Source organism: Petaurus breviceps, unplaced genomic scaffold (genome assembly GCF_028583685.1).
Source record: "Petaurus breviceps papuanus isolate PSGF00001 unplaced genomic scaffold, PetGlider_PUasm1.0 185, whole genome shotgun sequence".
Lineage (NCBI taxonomy): Eukaryota > Metazoa > Chordata > Mammalia > Diprotodontia > Petauridae > Petaurus > Petaurus breviceps.
Window position 1 is genome coordinate 7,118,718 of NW_027185797.1, and position 16,572 is coordinate 7,135,289.

At 42.2% G+C, this 16,572-nt stretch overlaps 2 protein-coding genes across 5 annotated transcripts in view; one reads left to right on the forward strand and one right to left on the reverse strand.

Annotated features, from left to right (window-relative positions):
• PIK3R4 (phosphoinositide-3-kinase regulatory subunit 4) overlaps positions 1–3,680 on the forward strand; it is a 73,342-nt gene extending 69,662 nt beyond the window's left edge. For both annotated transcript variants that reach the window (XM_069088402.1, XM_069088403.1), the window contains 3 exons: positions 664–752; positions 1,078–1,186; positions 3,032–3,680. In XM_069088402.1, the coding sequence (XP_068944503.1) occupies positions 664–752; positions 1,078–1,186; positions 3,032–3,202 (369 nt within the window). In that variant the 3' untranslated portion in view covers positions 3,203–3,680. The remainder of the gene's footprint in view (positions 1–663; positions 753–1,077; positions 1,187–3,031) is intronic.
• A 2,412-nt stretch (positions 3,681–6,092) lies between these two features.
• The window catches only part of LOC138161643 (collagen alpha-6(VI) chain-like), a 133,781-nt gene continuing 123,301 nt past the window's right edge, over positions 6,093–16,572 (reverse strand). For all 3 annotated transcript variants that reach the window (XM_069088398.1, XM_069088400.1, XM_069088399.1), the window contains 3 exons: positions 15,771–16,442; positions 10,803–10,899; positions 6,093–7,625 (listed from right to left, as the gene is read on the reverse strand). In XM_069088398.1, coding sequence (XP_068944499.1) covers positions 7,457–7,625; positions 10,803–10,899; positions 15,771–16,442 — 938 coding nt within the window. In that variant the 3' untranslated portion in view covers positions 6,093–7,456. The remainder of the gene's footprint in view (positions 7,626–10,802; positions 10,900–15,770; positions 16,443–16,572) is intronic.

Below are 16,572 nucleotides of genomic sequence, written 5' to 3' on the forward strand. Positions count from 1 at the left end.
AGGGATTCGATCTCCAGGTCGTCCCAACACTGGAACCCATGCTCTTACTCGCTGAGCCACCTGGCCGCCCCTAAGCAATTGGGGTTAAGTAACTTGCTCAAAGTTACACGGCCAGGTGTTTCTGGGTGGGTGCTAAGTGTCTGAGCCCAGGATTCGATCTCCAGGTCTTCTCAACACTGGAGCCGGTGCTCTTACTTGCTGTGCTACCTGGCCGCCCCTAATTCTTGTTAGTTTTTCTTAGTAGAAACAAAAGTACTGTTATTATATATTTTCTTTCACTGTATGTTTTTTGTCAGGCAGATTTATAGTCTCTTTTGGTGTTGTGGGTGGTACTCAAAACTGACCCTAAAAATGAAATATAAAAAATGCCAGAGAAGTCAGAAGTCCATTCATCTGGTTAGAATTTTATAAAGAAAACAAGTTCTTGAGACCCTGGGAGGGAGAGGGGAAGGGAAAGGAAGCCAGATCTCTGTGTCAGACACACACATCTAACTGATGGCTACTACAAGAAAGGGTTTGAGTGATCATAGATAAGTTTTCAGAGACAGCAGAATTATTTTCAAAAGCCACATATCTTATTTGATGTAAACTTATGATTTCACTGAAATTTCTTAAAGAAAAGATACATGGACACTAATCTGGGCCCATTTTGTTCCTTCTTAGCCTTCCTCACACAGTGTTCATGGGATCTACTGCAGTCCTGCAGATGGAAACCCTATCCTTTTAACAGCAGGCTCTGACATGAAGATCAGGTACACAGTTCTGCCTGACAGGAAAGATGGGACAGCCTTTGGGGGCGGGGGGAGGAAGCTCTTTTCAGTTTTGGCTACCAAAATAAAAAAATCAGAAATGTTGGCTTTATATTCATGCTTAAGATCATTTATATTTTGCCAGGAAAGCTGTTAGTTCTTTGTTTTATAACTAATTTTAGGCTATTGTTTCTAGGAAATGTCATGAAATCCAAAGTTCTCTTAAAGAAGGAAAGTTAGGATTTTCTACTGAGAGACCTAAGTCAGAGTCAGCAGTGAATGCCCTGGGCCATCAGAATCAGTCACTGTTTACATTTCTTCCCCACAGATTTTGGGATCTGGCTTACCCAGAGAGGTCCTACATTGTTGCTGGAGGAAGTAATTCACCATCTGTGTCCTACTATAGGAAAATCATTGAAGGCACAGAAGTTGTCCAGGTATGGCAGGCTTTGGCATGCTTGTTTTGTTTTTTTTCAACTCTTGTTGCTGGGAGATGGCACAATCCTCGAAAGATTCCTAGAGCATGGGTAGCATCACAGAGTTCAGACAGAATCTAGCAGAGCCCCTTCTGTCGCTTGGACAGGCAGGGGCACTGAGGCTCAGAGGATCTGATTACCAGAGGCCACGGAGCTTATGGCACCATTGACCCTTCGACTTTATAGTTCCAGGGCTTTCTTCATCTTCTGTCATAGCCTTTCATAGATTTTTAAGTATCAGCAATTAATTTCTATGAGGCTTTTTTTTTTAAGCAAGCTGAGCTGTATGCTCCAAATAAACAAACGGTTTTCCATCATTCCTTAGATAGAAATTCACTCATTCAGTGATTTTCTGTTTTGAATGGCAGTTAGAAATTGTCTTGCTTGAAAATAGTCATCACATAAGCTATTTCATCATAATTATATTTTTCAGTTAGACTTCCCTTGTAGCTCAGAGCACTTAGAAAGAAGAATGCAAATGAGCCATTGGGTTTAAGGGAAGGAGCCAGTTACAACAAGTCAGAAAGCTGTTAGGCCAGGCCACTGCTGCCTGAAGCTCTTGGTTTCAGTCCTAATTAGACCAGTATGGGATTGGTAGATCCATTGTCATTGACATGACCTCTGGACTGGTCCACAGAAAATAGGCCTGGGTCAGAGGCATCTAGGCCTCATTGTACTTGAGTCTTTTAGAGGTGTGTGCATGCACATTAAGGATGTGATTAAGGATGATCAAGGTCATCCTCTTAACCTTGTGGGCAGTTTGGGGAACATTTCCATGAAGGATGAAGGTAATCCCATCCAGCCAGCTGGGTCAGCCAAGCTAGCCCTCATCTAGCAGTAGGTAACCAATGCAGATTGCCGTCCGATGCCAGTCACCCACGGTGTGATGGTAGGCCTTTCCAGGCAGTTTGGGGAACATTTCTATGAAGGATGAAGGTGATCCCATCCAGCCAGCTGGGTCAGCTGAGCTAGCCCTCATCCAGCGGTAGGTAACCAATGCAGATTGCCGTCCAATGCCAGTCACCCACGGTATAGTGTTAGGCCTTTCCAGGCAGTCTGACTGAATCAGGAGGATTCTGTTAGCCAGCGTCACAGAGTGAGAGTGTTCACTCTCAGTAGTTGTAGCATTTTCACCTTAGACCTGATTGATAATTTGTTTTTGTAATGCCCTTAGGAGCGGAAGCTGTCTTAATGCTTATGTATGACCTGTTTGTTTTGAGTCTCAGCTTTATTTGTCCTGTAATTTTCCCTCTTGAGGACAGATGATACGTATTACATGGCTTCTTTCTCAAGTGCCTTGTCTGAATTATTACTTCATTGTAGGATCAAGCTGGACCCTGAAGGGATTGTAGTTTCAAACAAAGACCTTTACTGATAGAGCTTAGAGGAGAGGGGATCAGCCAGTCAGTAGATGTCTGTTAAGTGAATACTGTGTGCCCCAAACTGTGCTGTGCTCTAGGGATACAAAGAATGGTAAAAATAGTTCCCTGCTTCCAACCTAATGGAGTAGACAGTCAAAACAAACAACTTACATGCACAGAACAAATAGGAAATGATCATGAAAAAAAAGGTTTTTTTGTTATGAAAATTCCCTCAAATATAGAGATTGAAAACTTCTCCCCAGGAAAGGCTCCACCTTGAATGTAATGGTGATGTCCAGCCTCACCGCCCATCCTGTCTGTTCTCCTGGGCTTTTATAGAGATGTTTAAGAAGCTCATCCCCAGAGCCAGAATGCTTACCTAGCTCATAGAGCCACCTTGTGATCTTATGGCCTTGTCTTTTCCCTGCTTTGGACCTGTGATTAGGAAATTCAAAACAAACAGAAGATTGGACCTACAGATGACGCCCCTCGAAGGGGCCCAGAATCTCTCCCCGTCGGCCATCATGACATCATCACAGATATCGCCACTTTCCAGACCACACAGGGCTTTATAGTAACTGCATCGAGAGATGGCATTGTGAAAGTGTGGAAGTAGAACAATGCACTGATTTGTATAATTTGTAATAAGGAAATAAATAATGTACTACAATTTTCTATCTAAAAAAGTATTTTTAGAAAACAGAGTTGACTGAGAAGTGAAAAGTCTTATCATTAGTGTTGTTGTCGTGCGTTTAACCCAGCTTCCGGAATCATTGTGTTCTGTTCCATATTGTGGCTGAGTGAGTTGAGAAAACCATCCTCGAGGTGGCATTAAGCGCTCGATTGCATTCGCATGGGATGTCTTGCATTCCACCTTTCTTTGAGGAAGCCCTAGGAGAAGCTTGTCAGATTGTGGAGAGGGTGAATTTGAAGTGCCGAGATAGAGCAGCCTATTTATTCATTAGCTGGTTTTACATCGAATCAGTTCAATTCAACAAATGTTTGTTTCTTGAAAAAGACATCATGAAACGTTACCCTCTGAGTCTTATCTGCTTTGTTCAACATGCTTGAAAATAAATCCCACTTGACATGTTCTGGTTGTATTTTTTTTTAATATGCAAACTTTGAAAGGGAAAAAAGAAAACTCCCCCAGCAGTTTGTGCCTTAGTTTGCTGGGCAAGGGAGGAGTACAGTAAATTTTCATCTACGTGACGGAATCAGCCATTGGGGTTGGCTGACTTTTTTAACTGGCATTTGATGAGGGAAAAACATCGTGGCAACGTTAGATACGCCTGAAAATCCATTTCGTTATCTGAGCCTGCTCAGTGGTGTTTGGAAAATGTCACACAATAAAGAGGCATTTCATGTGTTAGAAATGTTGGAGCTGGTCGATTTATCATCTGGCACACAAGCTTAACCACAGGAACCAATCAAATAGTGACGTCAGTTTTAAAAAGCCAACTTTTAAAAAAAGAATTCCCCCCCCCCATCCTCAACCCAGCCTTATTTTGATGTAGAAGTCATCCATCAGTACTTTAGAAGATCCAGTTTCTTTGCTGTGGGGCTTCTCCTCCTGTTGATAGAGATCAGAGCTCTTCCATGTCTTGGCGTGCTCAGAAAGGCTTATAATGGAGCCAGACTGACCTTGTGCTCTGTAATCAACAAAGCCTTTGAGAATATGGGACCACTTTCAGGCCAGCAAGAGGGGAGACAGGTTATACGTCTATAATTTCCATGAAGTAGTGATAGAACACCTTTTGCTCAAGTCAGCACATGAATACCTTGACCTGTTTCCTCAAGAGAGCTCCTCCCTAGGCTTCAAGACTCAGGAACTAGACAGACTTCAGTTCTGGGCCCATACATCTTTGCTCTCTGCTTCCTCATCAGAGGCATTCGTGGCCACTAGCTAGCTACATTTCCCAACCTGTTGTGATTTTTATTAATGTTTCTGAATTAGTGCAGACTCTAAGACTTGGTTCAACATTATTTGTATTTATTAGACACTGACTATTCCAGATGGTCTGGCAACACACTTTTAAAGAAAGACGCAAGTATTAAAGTATTTTTACTATTAAAACAAGACATTCATGTCTATATGTAATTTAAAATGACCAGAATGGATACACTCCTACTCAACTGAGACACAGATCTGGGCCTCTTCAGAGTCAGACGAGAGCTGCATGGGACTCATTTTCTCTCCATAGTGAGGAACATTATTTTTCAGCATGAATTCAGTTATATAGGTTTTAAGCTTAGAAGACCAGAAAACTGAAGCTCTCCCTGGTGAAGAAATGTTCTTAAAAAAAAAAAATCCAAGTCTTCCAGTTAATTTTCTTAATTATAAAGATGAGGTTCCAGTCTTGCCTCTGACATGTGCTGGCTGTGTGACCATGACTTAGTCACCTCATTGTCCAATTCAGCTACCTTGATGCAGGACATTCCTTCCACCTGAGGAGGTCCTTGTAAAAAGACATGCACCCCCCAGTCCCTCCTCCATGCTGACAACAGATAAGTAAAGCATACCACCCATTCACAGAGCCTACCCTTCAGCCCATGGCTCCCAGGTTCAGGATTTCATGCTAGTTAGAAATTAGCTTAGTAAATGACTGAGCCCCACCACGAAGGCCTGTCATCAAGTTATCCTAAAGGTCAGAACAATAAAATGTGTATGTAAATGTACACGTGCTTGGGAGCATGGTGACTTGGACTAATCAGAAACAGCGTTGGCTGCTGAATGTAGCATTTTATCTGTAATCTCAAAAGTTCTGTTAAACATTTATAATTAAAAGAGCACAGAGCTGGGGGAGGGGGGGAAAGGGAGGCAGGAAGTGTATTGGGAATAAATTCTCCATAAACTACAACTGTGAACATTTTAAAAAATATTTAACTTGCAGCTTTAAATTTCTTTTCCCCTGGATCTATGGGAAGCTCTTCCACTTGACCTTATCGGATTCCTGCGAAAGCTGCCACTTACAGACTTGGCACTACCATTTTTCCGGTTCTTGCTGTTCAGGGTCATCAGATGCATTGCATCCAACCAACTTGGAACTGATTCTTGTAGGAAGAATTGGGAGAAAACCTCAAAAAGCCGGTTACTCTCTGTATACATACACCTAGTCATTTAAATTTAAGTATTAGATGTGGTGAGGAGAAAGGAAGGAGGCTGTCTTTAAGGGGTCATGAAGCCTGTCTCTACAAACTATTGGGTTGAGCTTCTTTTGAATTTCATCTAAATATTGCTTAATCCGGAAAGTCTGACTCTGCCCTGCTGTGCAAGAATCATGGAATCCATAGACTTGGCCTAATTATTAGTTCATCTTTTTCAGAGTGAATGTTTGACCCTGACAAATCATACCTATCTAGTTACTTGGCTCCTGGTCATTAAATTAAATTTTAGTGTACCAGGACTCAAGTGACTGGAGCTCTCGATTAACTGGGCTTTTTTCCCCTAGTATTTCATTTTCAGGCAAGAAAGGCAAATCTTTAAAAAATAAAAACCAAACAGCTAAGTTGACAGATGGGATTTATTTATTTTTTAAAAAATTAACTTCCAGCCTAGGCTCTGGAGCTTGTCCACGCTGAGGCCAACCTCATATCTTGTACACCTACAATCTAATACAATAAGAATTCATATTCAGAATGATGGGTATTAGAAGGAACCTCAATCACCTACAAAAAGATCATTTTATTTACCAAAGCAGAAATAGACTAGGATGGTTCTGACATTTTTTCAGTGATCAGAACTGAATCAGAAAAACCCAAACAAAACTGTTAATGCTTAAATTAGCCAAAAAATCCCTCAGTCAACCAGAACTTCTCTTTTTAAAAATGCAGTTAAGATTTTTTTCATATTTGACAATTTGAACTGGAATGTTCCCCACCTAAATAAACCACCAAACCACAGATATATGCTGTATTGAGTTAAATTGTCATTTCCCCTTTAACACCTGAGTATGTAAAACTCCTTGGAGCTCTTGGTTCCCTGAAGTCTGTGGAAGCTGGGTGTGTAGTTTTGCCTGTGACAGGCAGAACTTGGGGTGTGGTGGGGCTTCTCTTGCAGGTGAGATGAACAGAGGTATGAAGAAGAAATCTGGCTCATGTATTAAAGACTGACCCACATCCATCTGGGCTGATAAATGGGAATAAATGAAAGGGAAGGATGAGGGGCTGTTGCATCCTGATCACAGGAGTCAGTAAATGACAATGTGGCAGACCCAGTCTTTTCTTCTGAAAGGAAATGATGGTGCAGGGACCAACAGTACAGAGTGCTCAAGGGAAAAGGCAGAGGGATGGCCAAGCAGCACCTGAAAATAACCTAGAGCAAAACAACCCCCACAACAATGCATCTTTGAGCATGCAACAGTTCTGAGTGGAAAAGGTAAACTGGATATGCATAAATCAGACAGGAACAGAGTTGGTAAAAACCAGCACCACTGCTGTGAGCACTCGTCCACACGTTCTATACATTGCCCATGGCTCACATCTACAATCTGTAAGCATTGGACTTTTCAGTGTGCTTAAATACGACTGCAAAACAGCATCGCGATTACTTGATTCTTCAATCTTCCACTTATCATAGTGCTCTGAAACCTCAGTCTTAAATTGTTGGAAAGGTCTAGGTCTCTTCACATAAATGCTAAGACAAGGCGTACATCTGACAGGACCCATAGTGTGCCAAATTCAGTATCACTTGTGGCATCAAATTCGGTTTCTCAATTCTCAAGTTTCTAAATTCAGGAAATTTATTCCCGTGTAAACATGACTTCCTGATTGTGGGTTCAGTTACTTAAGCTTCTCAGGCTAGTCCTGTGAACACAATGCCTTGCCACACCACTATCCAACGCAGACTGCTGTTATAGTTGGCAGCTTCTTAAAGATGAGGCTTGGGAACAATACTTGGCATTTTGTTTCCAGTTTTAAGGGGACGGAATATATTCCTGGTATAAACATTAGTGTTCCAAACAGCATTACCCCGTACTACTCTTGAGAGAGGGTTTTTGGACAGTAACTTTGCTCCGAGTAGTCCAGCATTGGCAAGCCTACACAGAAGAGAAAGATGGAAAACACATCAGAGGGTGAAGAAAGCCAATTTTATCCAATTATGAATAAGAATTTAGTGGTCACCTTCTAAAATTACTTTTGTGCTCCTTTTCTTTTTAGCTCAGGATCCTAGAGCTCGAAGGAACCCTAGAACTCATCTAGTCTAGTCCCCTCATTTTACAAATGAAAAAATGGGTTCAGAGAAGCTGTGACTTCCCTTTCTTCCCCCATTTTTCATTTCTCCTTACATGTTATATTTTTTAAAAGTTGTACATGTGACCAGTTCCTATGCTGTAAGCCTTATGTTCCTTGTTCCTGATGCTTGGTCTCCACAATTCACTGCTTTTGTATTTACTCCGCCAATAAGCGAACAATGGAAAGAAAAAGACATAAAACTCCAAACAGTCAATTTGGCAAATTATAAGAAGCTCTGCAAAAATGTTTGGTGGAGGAAAAAAATATAAAAAAGACTCATGTTAAAAATAGCTTTGGTTGTATCAAAATGAAAGGAAACTAAAGGGTGCCTCCTTACTCAGGAATGGCTAGAATAATTGTTGGTATAGGAATGTAATGGACTGTTGTGCCAAAGGAAATGATGACACAGACAGACAGGAGAACCTGGGGAGAAATGTCTGAACAATTGCAGAGAGAAGTAGCTAGAACTAGAGCAATTTATCTAATAACATCATTACAGAGAAAAACAACTGTGAATGACGTTGGAACTCTAGTCAATACAACAGCAAACTGGAAGCCCCAAAGAACGAAGAAGCATATCACCCCTTTCCTGCTAGAGACGTATCGGACTCAAAACGTATGACGTGCTATTGGACAAGTCAATGAGGGAATCTGCTTCATTTGATAATACATATTCATTATAAAGCTTTCCTTCACTTTCTTGTTAAATTGGAGGGAGGGGAGTGGACAGGAGAAAATAAATGTTCACTGGAAAAAATACAAAAAAAATTTGTTGGGAAATGAATATTAGAAGTGCTAGTTCAAATTAGGTCAGGAAAAGAGCAGGGCAGGTTAGGGAAAGGGGAAGAATTATACTGAGTTGTGGGTGTAAATGTCCATGTAGCCAGGACATATTAAGGAATAAACTAAAGAGCTTTTGCCTGTTATCAGAATTACACCCCCACACACACACACATACATATGCATATCTATACTTTATGTATATATATATATATATACACACACATAGAGATTTTGCCTATTATCTGAATTACCTTTGTGATATATATATATATATATATCTACACATGCATACATATATGTGTGTTCATAAATATGTATGTATGTGTATATACACACACATAAATAATTATCCCCCTCCATTCAGAAGATAGACACTTTTGAAAGTAACTTTTTGATGGGTATAATTTTCCTCTAAGTAATTGGTTGAACTGTCTTGATTCCAGTCCTCCATTCACTTTAAGGGCCAGGGAAAAGCAATTTCCTGACTGGGTACCATGATGAACAGGTGACTGCCTACCTTTTATTGTCTCTAGGCTGACAGGGTTCTTACCCCAAAACTTCCCTGGACAGTTGACCCTGGCTGACCATCTGTCTCCTTAGTTGTTCACGGTCCCTACATGCTTCCTTTTGTCTCTCCCCCCCCTCAATCTGACAAGCCCCATTTATCCTTCACCTCTACCTTTCAAAAAGCCCAGGGGAGGAACAAGCCAATTCTCACTCAAGCTGTCCTGAGGAACTGCAAAATCATCTTTGTTGGTTGCCGTGCTCCCCATACACAGCTGGTACTTTTATTTCAGACAATCTCTGGTGTTCACTCCAATCTGCTGCCTTTTCATTCACATTTCCTGTGCACAGTATAACTAAGGGGTGCCAGGGGAAGCTGTGTGGGCTTATTTTCTATTGCATTTATTGGATGCTGACAGACAAATCTGACAAGGTTCAGCCACTGTAAACTGTGAGAAATCTCACAAATAATGTCATTGACTTCCTGTCTGAATCCCTTAATGCCCTCTCAATTTGACAGCAATGCCATAATTTATGAAACATACAGGAGATGCTCTTGGCATACCTAGAGTTATTTGGAAAAGGGGAGACAAATAAACAAAACACCTTCCCTTCGAGAACTTATTAGAGGCTAGCCATTCAGGCTATCTATGGAGAATACAGTGTTTGAAGACATTTTTAAATTTATATATTGTCTCATGGGATGTCTCCATAGTTCTCAAGGTGCCCAGGAAACCAGGATGAATTCACCACCTACTGAGGTTGTCATGTAAATACAACCTACCTCATTGTAACAGGTACCCTAAATCCCTAATCCTGGCCCTGTCAAATGATACTCATTTCACTTCATTCTAGAAGGGGAGATCAACAAACACTTTCAGTTTGGAAGAGTTATAAGGCTAGCTTCACAAGTCTTTTTTAATGCTACACACACTTCAGGAGGCATTTGCTGCTGGACAGTTCCCTGGTTGCTTACTCAGCACTAGGGGAGCTGATTCTCATTCAGTTAAAAATTCTCTCTGAGCTTCAAATCAAGCTGAAAAACCCATAAAAATAAAAACATAAACACACCTAATTTGATGGGAACATTTCTTTTCCCAATCTTCATCAGAGGTCAGGGAATGAAGATAATTCATAATGAAAATGCCTATCAAGGGTAGTCCTGGCATGTAATTTCTGGCATACACAGAGGCAGCATGACTTGAAGAGAACTAGGGACTGGAAGGTAGGAGACAGCTGGGTTCGAGTTCCACCTTAGGCACTTACTAGCTGTGTGACCTTGGGCAAATAACAAAGCTCTCTAAGCTTCTGTTTTCTCATATACAAAATGGGGGTAATAATATCTCTACTGCCTACTTAAAAGACTTCAGAGAATGAAATGAGATAATGTATGTACAGCACTCTGTAGGTCTTCAGAGAGACCATCTATTTCAACCCTTTCATTTTGTAGATGTGAAAAAGAAAGCCTTTAAGCACAATGTGAATGTTATTAGCTGATTTTTATTTCTAGAAAGGAGAGATGTATGTTTGTAAAGAACTTACAATTACAGAAGCATGCTAGTGTCTCTCTCCTACAAACTCAGACTGAATTTGTTTTCTAAAGCCCGTGAAACAGAAACAGTCAGAAATACTTCTGATAGCAATGAAATCCATTTGTCTGGTCTACCAGACATATGATAGAGGCTCTTACTTACTGGGGGCTTTCCCGGTTGGGAGGCTGCTTTGGTTCTGGAATGTTGACTTTACTGCATTTTGCTTTGAAGTTTATTGGTGGATACCTGTTGATTGCACCTAGGGAAAGAGCAGGTTGTAGTTAGGTTTACATGTAGTTTTCTGTCAACATGATTGTAAATCTATACACTATTCAATGTAGGACTTACCACTTCTTATTACTGACTTCAAAAATAGGTAATGACTGAGGTGGTAAAATATGTTACACATTAAATTTCTCAAGAGACTCATTTGTGCATACAGAGAATCCATCAGTGTTAGTGTTGTTGCTGCCACTAAGGCTAAGTGACTCCACTGTCAAAGGATTCTGGGTAAGAATTGGTACTTTGCTATAAGATACAGGACCACAAAAGGTAGCACAAGCCAACCACACCTGCCCAGCCTTAAAACCTCAGTGTCCAAATTCCTTCACTGTCTAAATCCCCTCCCTCCTGAGCCCTGATATGTCCCAAGAGCTTCAGCAATCACCTGGGAAGCATCCTGCTAGACTTTGGAAGGACCCCAGTATCAGACGCTGGGGGGATTAATCCACATAGCAGATGGGCAGATGCTTCTCATTGCAAACTAAGAGTCATGTTGGGGGGGGGAGCATCCTGAAGATGGAGCAGCTGTATCAACTGCTGCATCAACTCCCAGAATCCTTCTCCCCTGATTCGTAAACATTTCATCTGCCTCAGAACACAGATAGCTAATAAACAGATGCTCCATGACTTGGTTTTGGGGGAGGTCTGCCTTAGTGACCTAATTATTTTTAAGTTTTTTTCACATCTTATAATACACACACACACACACACACACACATATATAATGATATATTTTAGATTTTTCCCCACACAATGGGGATTTATCTCTACATCTAAATGGCATTCTCTACCCTGGGACACTAATAATGATGATGATGTTAATATTTTTCAAGCCTGTTTTACAAAGGAGGAAACTGAGGCTCAGATAAATTAAGTCACATGCCCATGTTCACACACTTGGTAACTAATGGAGGTGGGACATGAGGCCAGCCATTCCTGAGTCCACGGCCAGTACTTTACTCACTCTGCTACCTGCCTCTAGTGAGGGGCAGAGCCAAGATTCCAGTACAGGGTTCCTGGCGCCAAAGCTAGCTCTCTCTTCATTAGATCTCAATGAGATCTCACTTTCACTTGGATGCTAATCCTACCAAGAAGTGGAACAAAAAGATGTGAGAGGAAAATCTAATGAAGCAAGGATGTGACATCTAAATGAATTAATCTGGGTGATATTTTGCATTTTTCTTTGTCCTGCAGGATCAGAATGAAACCCTTTTCAAGGTTATTGGGCTGAACAGCTACAGCTTAATTGCCAAGTTGAATGACCTTTTCTCAATCGTTATCCTCCTCGAGCTTTCTGCATCATTCTCCTTCTGGACACTTCTCCCCATACTTTGTTCTCTCTTGGGTCTCCTTGTACCTGTGGGTCCATTTCACTGGCTCTTCATCCACATCACATCACTAACTGGGTGCCCCCTTCCCTTTTCGTGCCATACTGTCTCTCTTGGTGATCTCATCGGCTCCTGTGGGTTATCTCCATCCACTTATCTGTCTAGATATAGAGATGGACAGATAGATACAGCCCCAATCTCAATTCCAGGCATGCGTCTTTGACTACCTCTTGAATATCTTGAATCGGAGGTTAAATTCAACAGGTCTATAACGAGGCTAATTATTACTTCTCCACTCACAACCTTACCATCTTCCCAACTGCCCTATTACTCAAGGGCACTACCACCCTCCCAGTTATCCAAGTTGAAACCCCAGTCACCCTCAAGTGCCCATTCTCACACCAGGTATCCAAACCACTGACAAATGTTGTCATTTTTACCTTCTCAGTATCACTCATACATTCCCGTCTCTGCTCATTAACGCACAAGCCTAGTTCAGACACTCAGCACCTGTCATCTGGACCACTACAACACAGCCTTGTGAGTGGCCTCCCTGCCTTAAGTTTCTCCCCACTCCAACCCACCCTCCACTCACTTGCTAAGGCGGCTTTTCTAAGGCCTTTGTTTGCTCATGTCATTCTCATGCTCCAGGAGCTCTACGGGCTCCCTATTACTTCCAGGATCAAACAGAAAATGGTCTAGCATTTCAGGTTCTCTCTAACCTGGCCCCTTCCTGCCTTTTCATCCATCTTATACCTTACCCCCCTCCACCCACTCAGTGACTCAGATTACATTAGCCCACTTGCATGTCTCTTGGACAGGGCACTCATCTCCCACCTCTCTGCCTTTGCATCTGCTCTCTCCCATGCCTGGAAAGCTCATCCCCTTCACCTCCAATTGCTACTACCCCTGGCTTTCTCCAAAACTCAGCTTTAATCAAAGTCTTGGACGTGACTGAACAACAACAAAAGCCTCCCTCCCTCAATGCCTTTCCTTTCAGATCACCTTCACTCACTCTGCATAAATCTAGGTTGTGCCCAGTTACTTGGATGCCATCTCTCCCATCATCATCCTCATAAATAACATTCATGCAGCACTTACTCTGAGCTGTCCTAACTGCTTTATAGATAGAATCTCATTTGATCCTTACAACAATGGGAAGTAGGTGCCATTATTATCCCATTTTCATCTGAAGAAACTGAAACAAACAAGTTAAATGATTTGCCCAGGGTCACATGGCTAGAAAGGATCTGAGGCCAACAGGAACTCACGTCTTCTTGGTTCTGGGCCTGGGACTCTATCCACTGTGTTTTTTGAGAACTGGTTCTTTCTTGACATCCCAGCCCTTATCTCACAGGGCACAGAACACAGTAAGAACTGAATGCTTTTTTTTTTTGACTGCCTCTTAGAATTATGTGTTAAGAATACGTAACGCTCATCCCAGTGAATGGGATTTATCTGATTACTTCTTAGCACAAAGGCTTTGCCCCTTTCCAGACTCACAGCTCATGTTACAGAGGGTGGAAGGTGCCAGATGTCTGACCTCCAGATGGGTGGTGGCATGATTCTATGCTTTGCTCTCCAAAGAGAAGCAAATTGCTTTCACATATATCTTGCTTATGGTGAGCAGTTTGGGTTACATTTCTTTGCTACAGAGATGGCTCACTGAGCTCAACATTTATGCTACTACCAGTTATGACTGTTAACTACAGCCCTTTCCTGGACCCTGCTGCCCCATGCATAACAATGTGTGTGCAGCAGCTGGGCTGGCTCCTTCTTCATAGGAACCCAATGCTGGACAGAAACCATTGAAGAGCCTGGGATACCCATCACACTATCACCCCTAGCTTTCTTTCTGACCATGAAGTAGGGATGTCTTCAGATCTTATCCTCTAAGTTATTAAGTGAGTCTCTTTTTAGCACGTGGCTGATGCTGACCATGCATAGGCACCATTGTGTCCAACAAAATCTCAGATCCTCCTTTAGCTAAAGCATACATTTCTACTGTCTGTGAAGCTGCTATTTCCTGATATCAACCCCAAGGGTTGCACACTAGGAACATTTTCTTGGAACCACTGCCCACGGAGCAAAGAGCCTCAGGTACAAATCAGGCTCTCTCTTCCTGCGTAATTGGGGAATGGAATGTCATTTCATTGATATGGCCACCAAAACTCCTTCTGCCAGTGCAGGAAGATATCTTCTCTGGCACCTACAGCCCAACACCTTGCCCAGATCACTGAAAGGTCGAGTTACTTACCCAGAGTCCCTCTGCTAGTATGTCTCAGAGTCAGACCTCGAATTTGTATCTCCCTGGCTTGGCTGGCCATTCACTATACCCATCTCTATTTCTCTGATAAATCATTATTCCATTCTGGCTTTCAGTTTAATTTTTTATAAAATAAGGGAGGGATCAGAAAAAACTCAGGGAGATATGATATGGACTGTCAGGTGGAAATAGCATGATATTAGACTTGCCCAGGGGATAGAACAAGGATCACTAGGTAGAAATTTTAGATAGGAAAGCTCCCTAACATTTAAGGCCATCTGGTGGAGGACTGGGCTGCTCAGAATGGCAGCAGTAGAGACCTCCTTGGAGGTCTTCCAAAAGAGACTGGAGGGCCACTCTAGAAGGGACCATGGGGTTAGATGGTGTTTGAGATTCCCTTCCAACCTTGACATTCTGTGTCTAAACCAACCCCAGAGCTCCACCCTCATTGCTTTTAGTTCTATTTCAGTGAGTTGCACCTTCTGCAGGTGTTTTACCAAGTCATTAACCTAGGGTCCACAAAACCTCAAGGCTCTCATGCACCCAAGGAGTCTGTGGGTATATTTCACAGGTACTGTGAACTTAGTCTTTTCTTCATTTTTTTTTAAAAACATGATTCTAAGAAGGGACCCTCAGAGTACCCCAGGGGTCTATGACACATAAAAAAGCTTAAGTTATATTTAAATATTAAGGCCATGCTTTTGAGGCAAACTCAGTAAAGAAAGACGGCCTATGTTTCTTTTTTATGAGTACAAGTTGCAGTAATTACTGGCACCACAAGCAGTGAGAGGCCTTTCTGTAAGGCAGTGCTTCATTCTGATGGACAGAATGATGCCTCTGAAGACTTCAAACACCGCCCTAGGATCTTATATAAACACTAAACCAAGTCTTGCTTATTTCTTTCTGGCACTTTCATGGAAGAAACATAATTTTCCGTGAAAGAGCACTATGTAATGTCAAGTGGCAGAAGTTTCCAGTCCCGAACTCCCTCGCACCCTGTAGCCTCCCACCCTCCCGGACCCTGCTGCTTCAGGCTTCACAGTGTGTGTGCAGCTGCTGTGATGACTCCTTCACAGCAACCCAAGGTCATACATGAAACATTCCGGAGCCCGTGATTCCTGTCACACTTTATCACCCCAGCTTTCTTTCTGACCATGCCGTTTGTTCTCTTGGAGGATGCCAAGGAAACACCCAAGTGCATGGTTGCCTCTTGGGCCATTTTATGAACATTAAAGGAATTTCTGGACTACTCACGTCTGATGGAATTTATAAAGGACTTCACAAACTTCACCCCATATCCGTGGTCTGGTTTGTGAATTCGGCCAAGTTGGACCAAGTGTTGATCGAGGGGCTGGCTGGCTAATTCTTCCAGCTCCTCATCGTTGTGTGAGAGGCCAAAAGAGAATACAAATACAGCATAACCTTGACATTTGGCGCGCAGAGATTCTTTCTTCAAGACTTTCCTGTCCAAATAACTTGTTTCTCCAGTAGACACCACAAAAATGACTTTGTTTTTTCTCAGGTTGGGTGTGCCTGAGAAGATATTATCCACTGTCCACTGCAGGGCATGACCCAAGAAAGCTTCACCATTCAACTGTTGGACTGATTCTTCAATATGCCTTTTCATCAGGCGTTTACTGTTGAATGTGGTGAAGTTGAACTCTGTCCTCACTGGGCTTGACTGAGTATTGGGTACAAAGCCCGGAGGAGCATGGGTCAGTAATGCAACCCGATCCCCAACAGCAGAGGTCTCGGGTTCAAAGGCAACATCAAAGTTGTCCAGCACCGCTTTCAGAAAAGCTTTCACATCCTCAAACTCGGTGCTTCCCACACCTCGGGAGCCTTGGAAAAGAAAGGCTGCATCGATGTAAGACGGGACTGCTGGAGGCCTAGGCTCTTCACAAGAAACGTCTGCCTTGCATCTGTCTGCAAAAAACAATGATTATTATTGTTACTAAAATGGAAAATGGATGGAAAAGAGGAAATCAGAGTCTCTGGCCTTTGACTTTGGAAATTGCATAGACCTGTCCACAAAAACCCAACTGCGTGACAGACT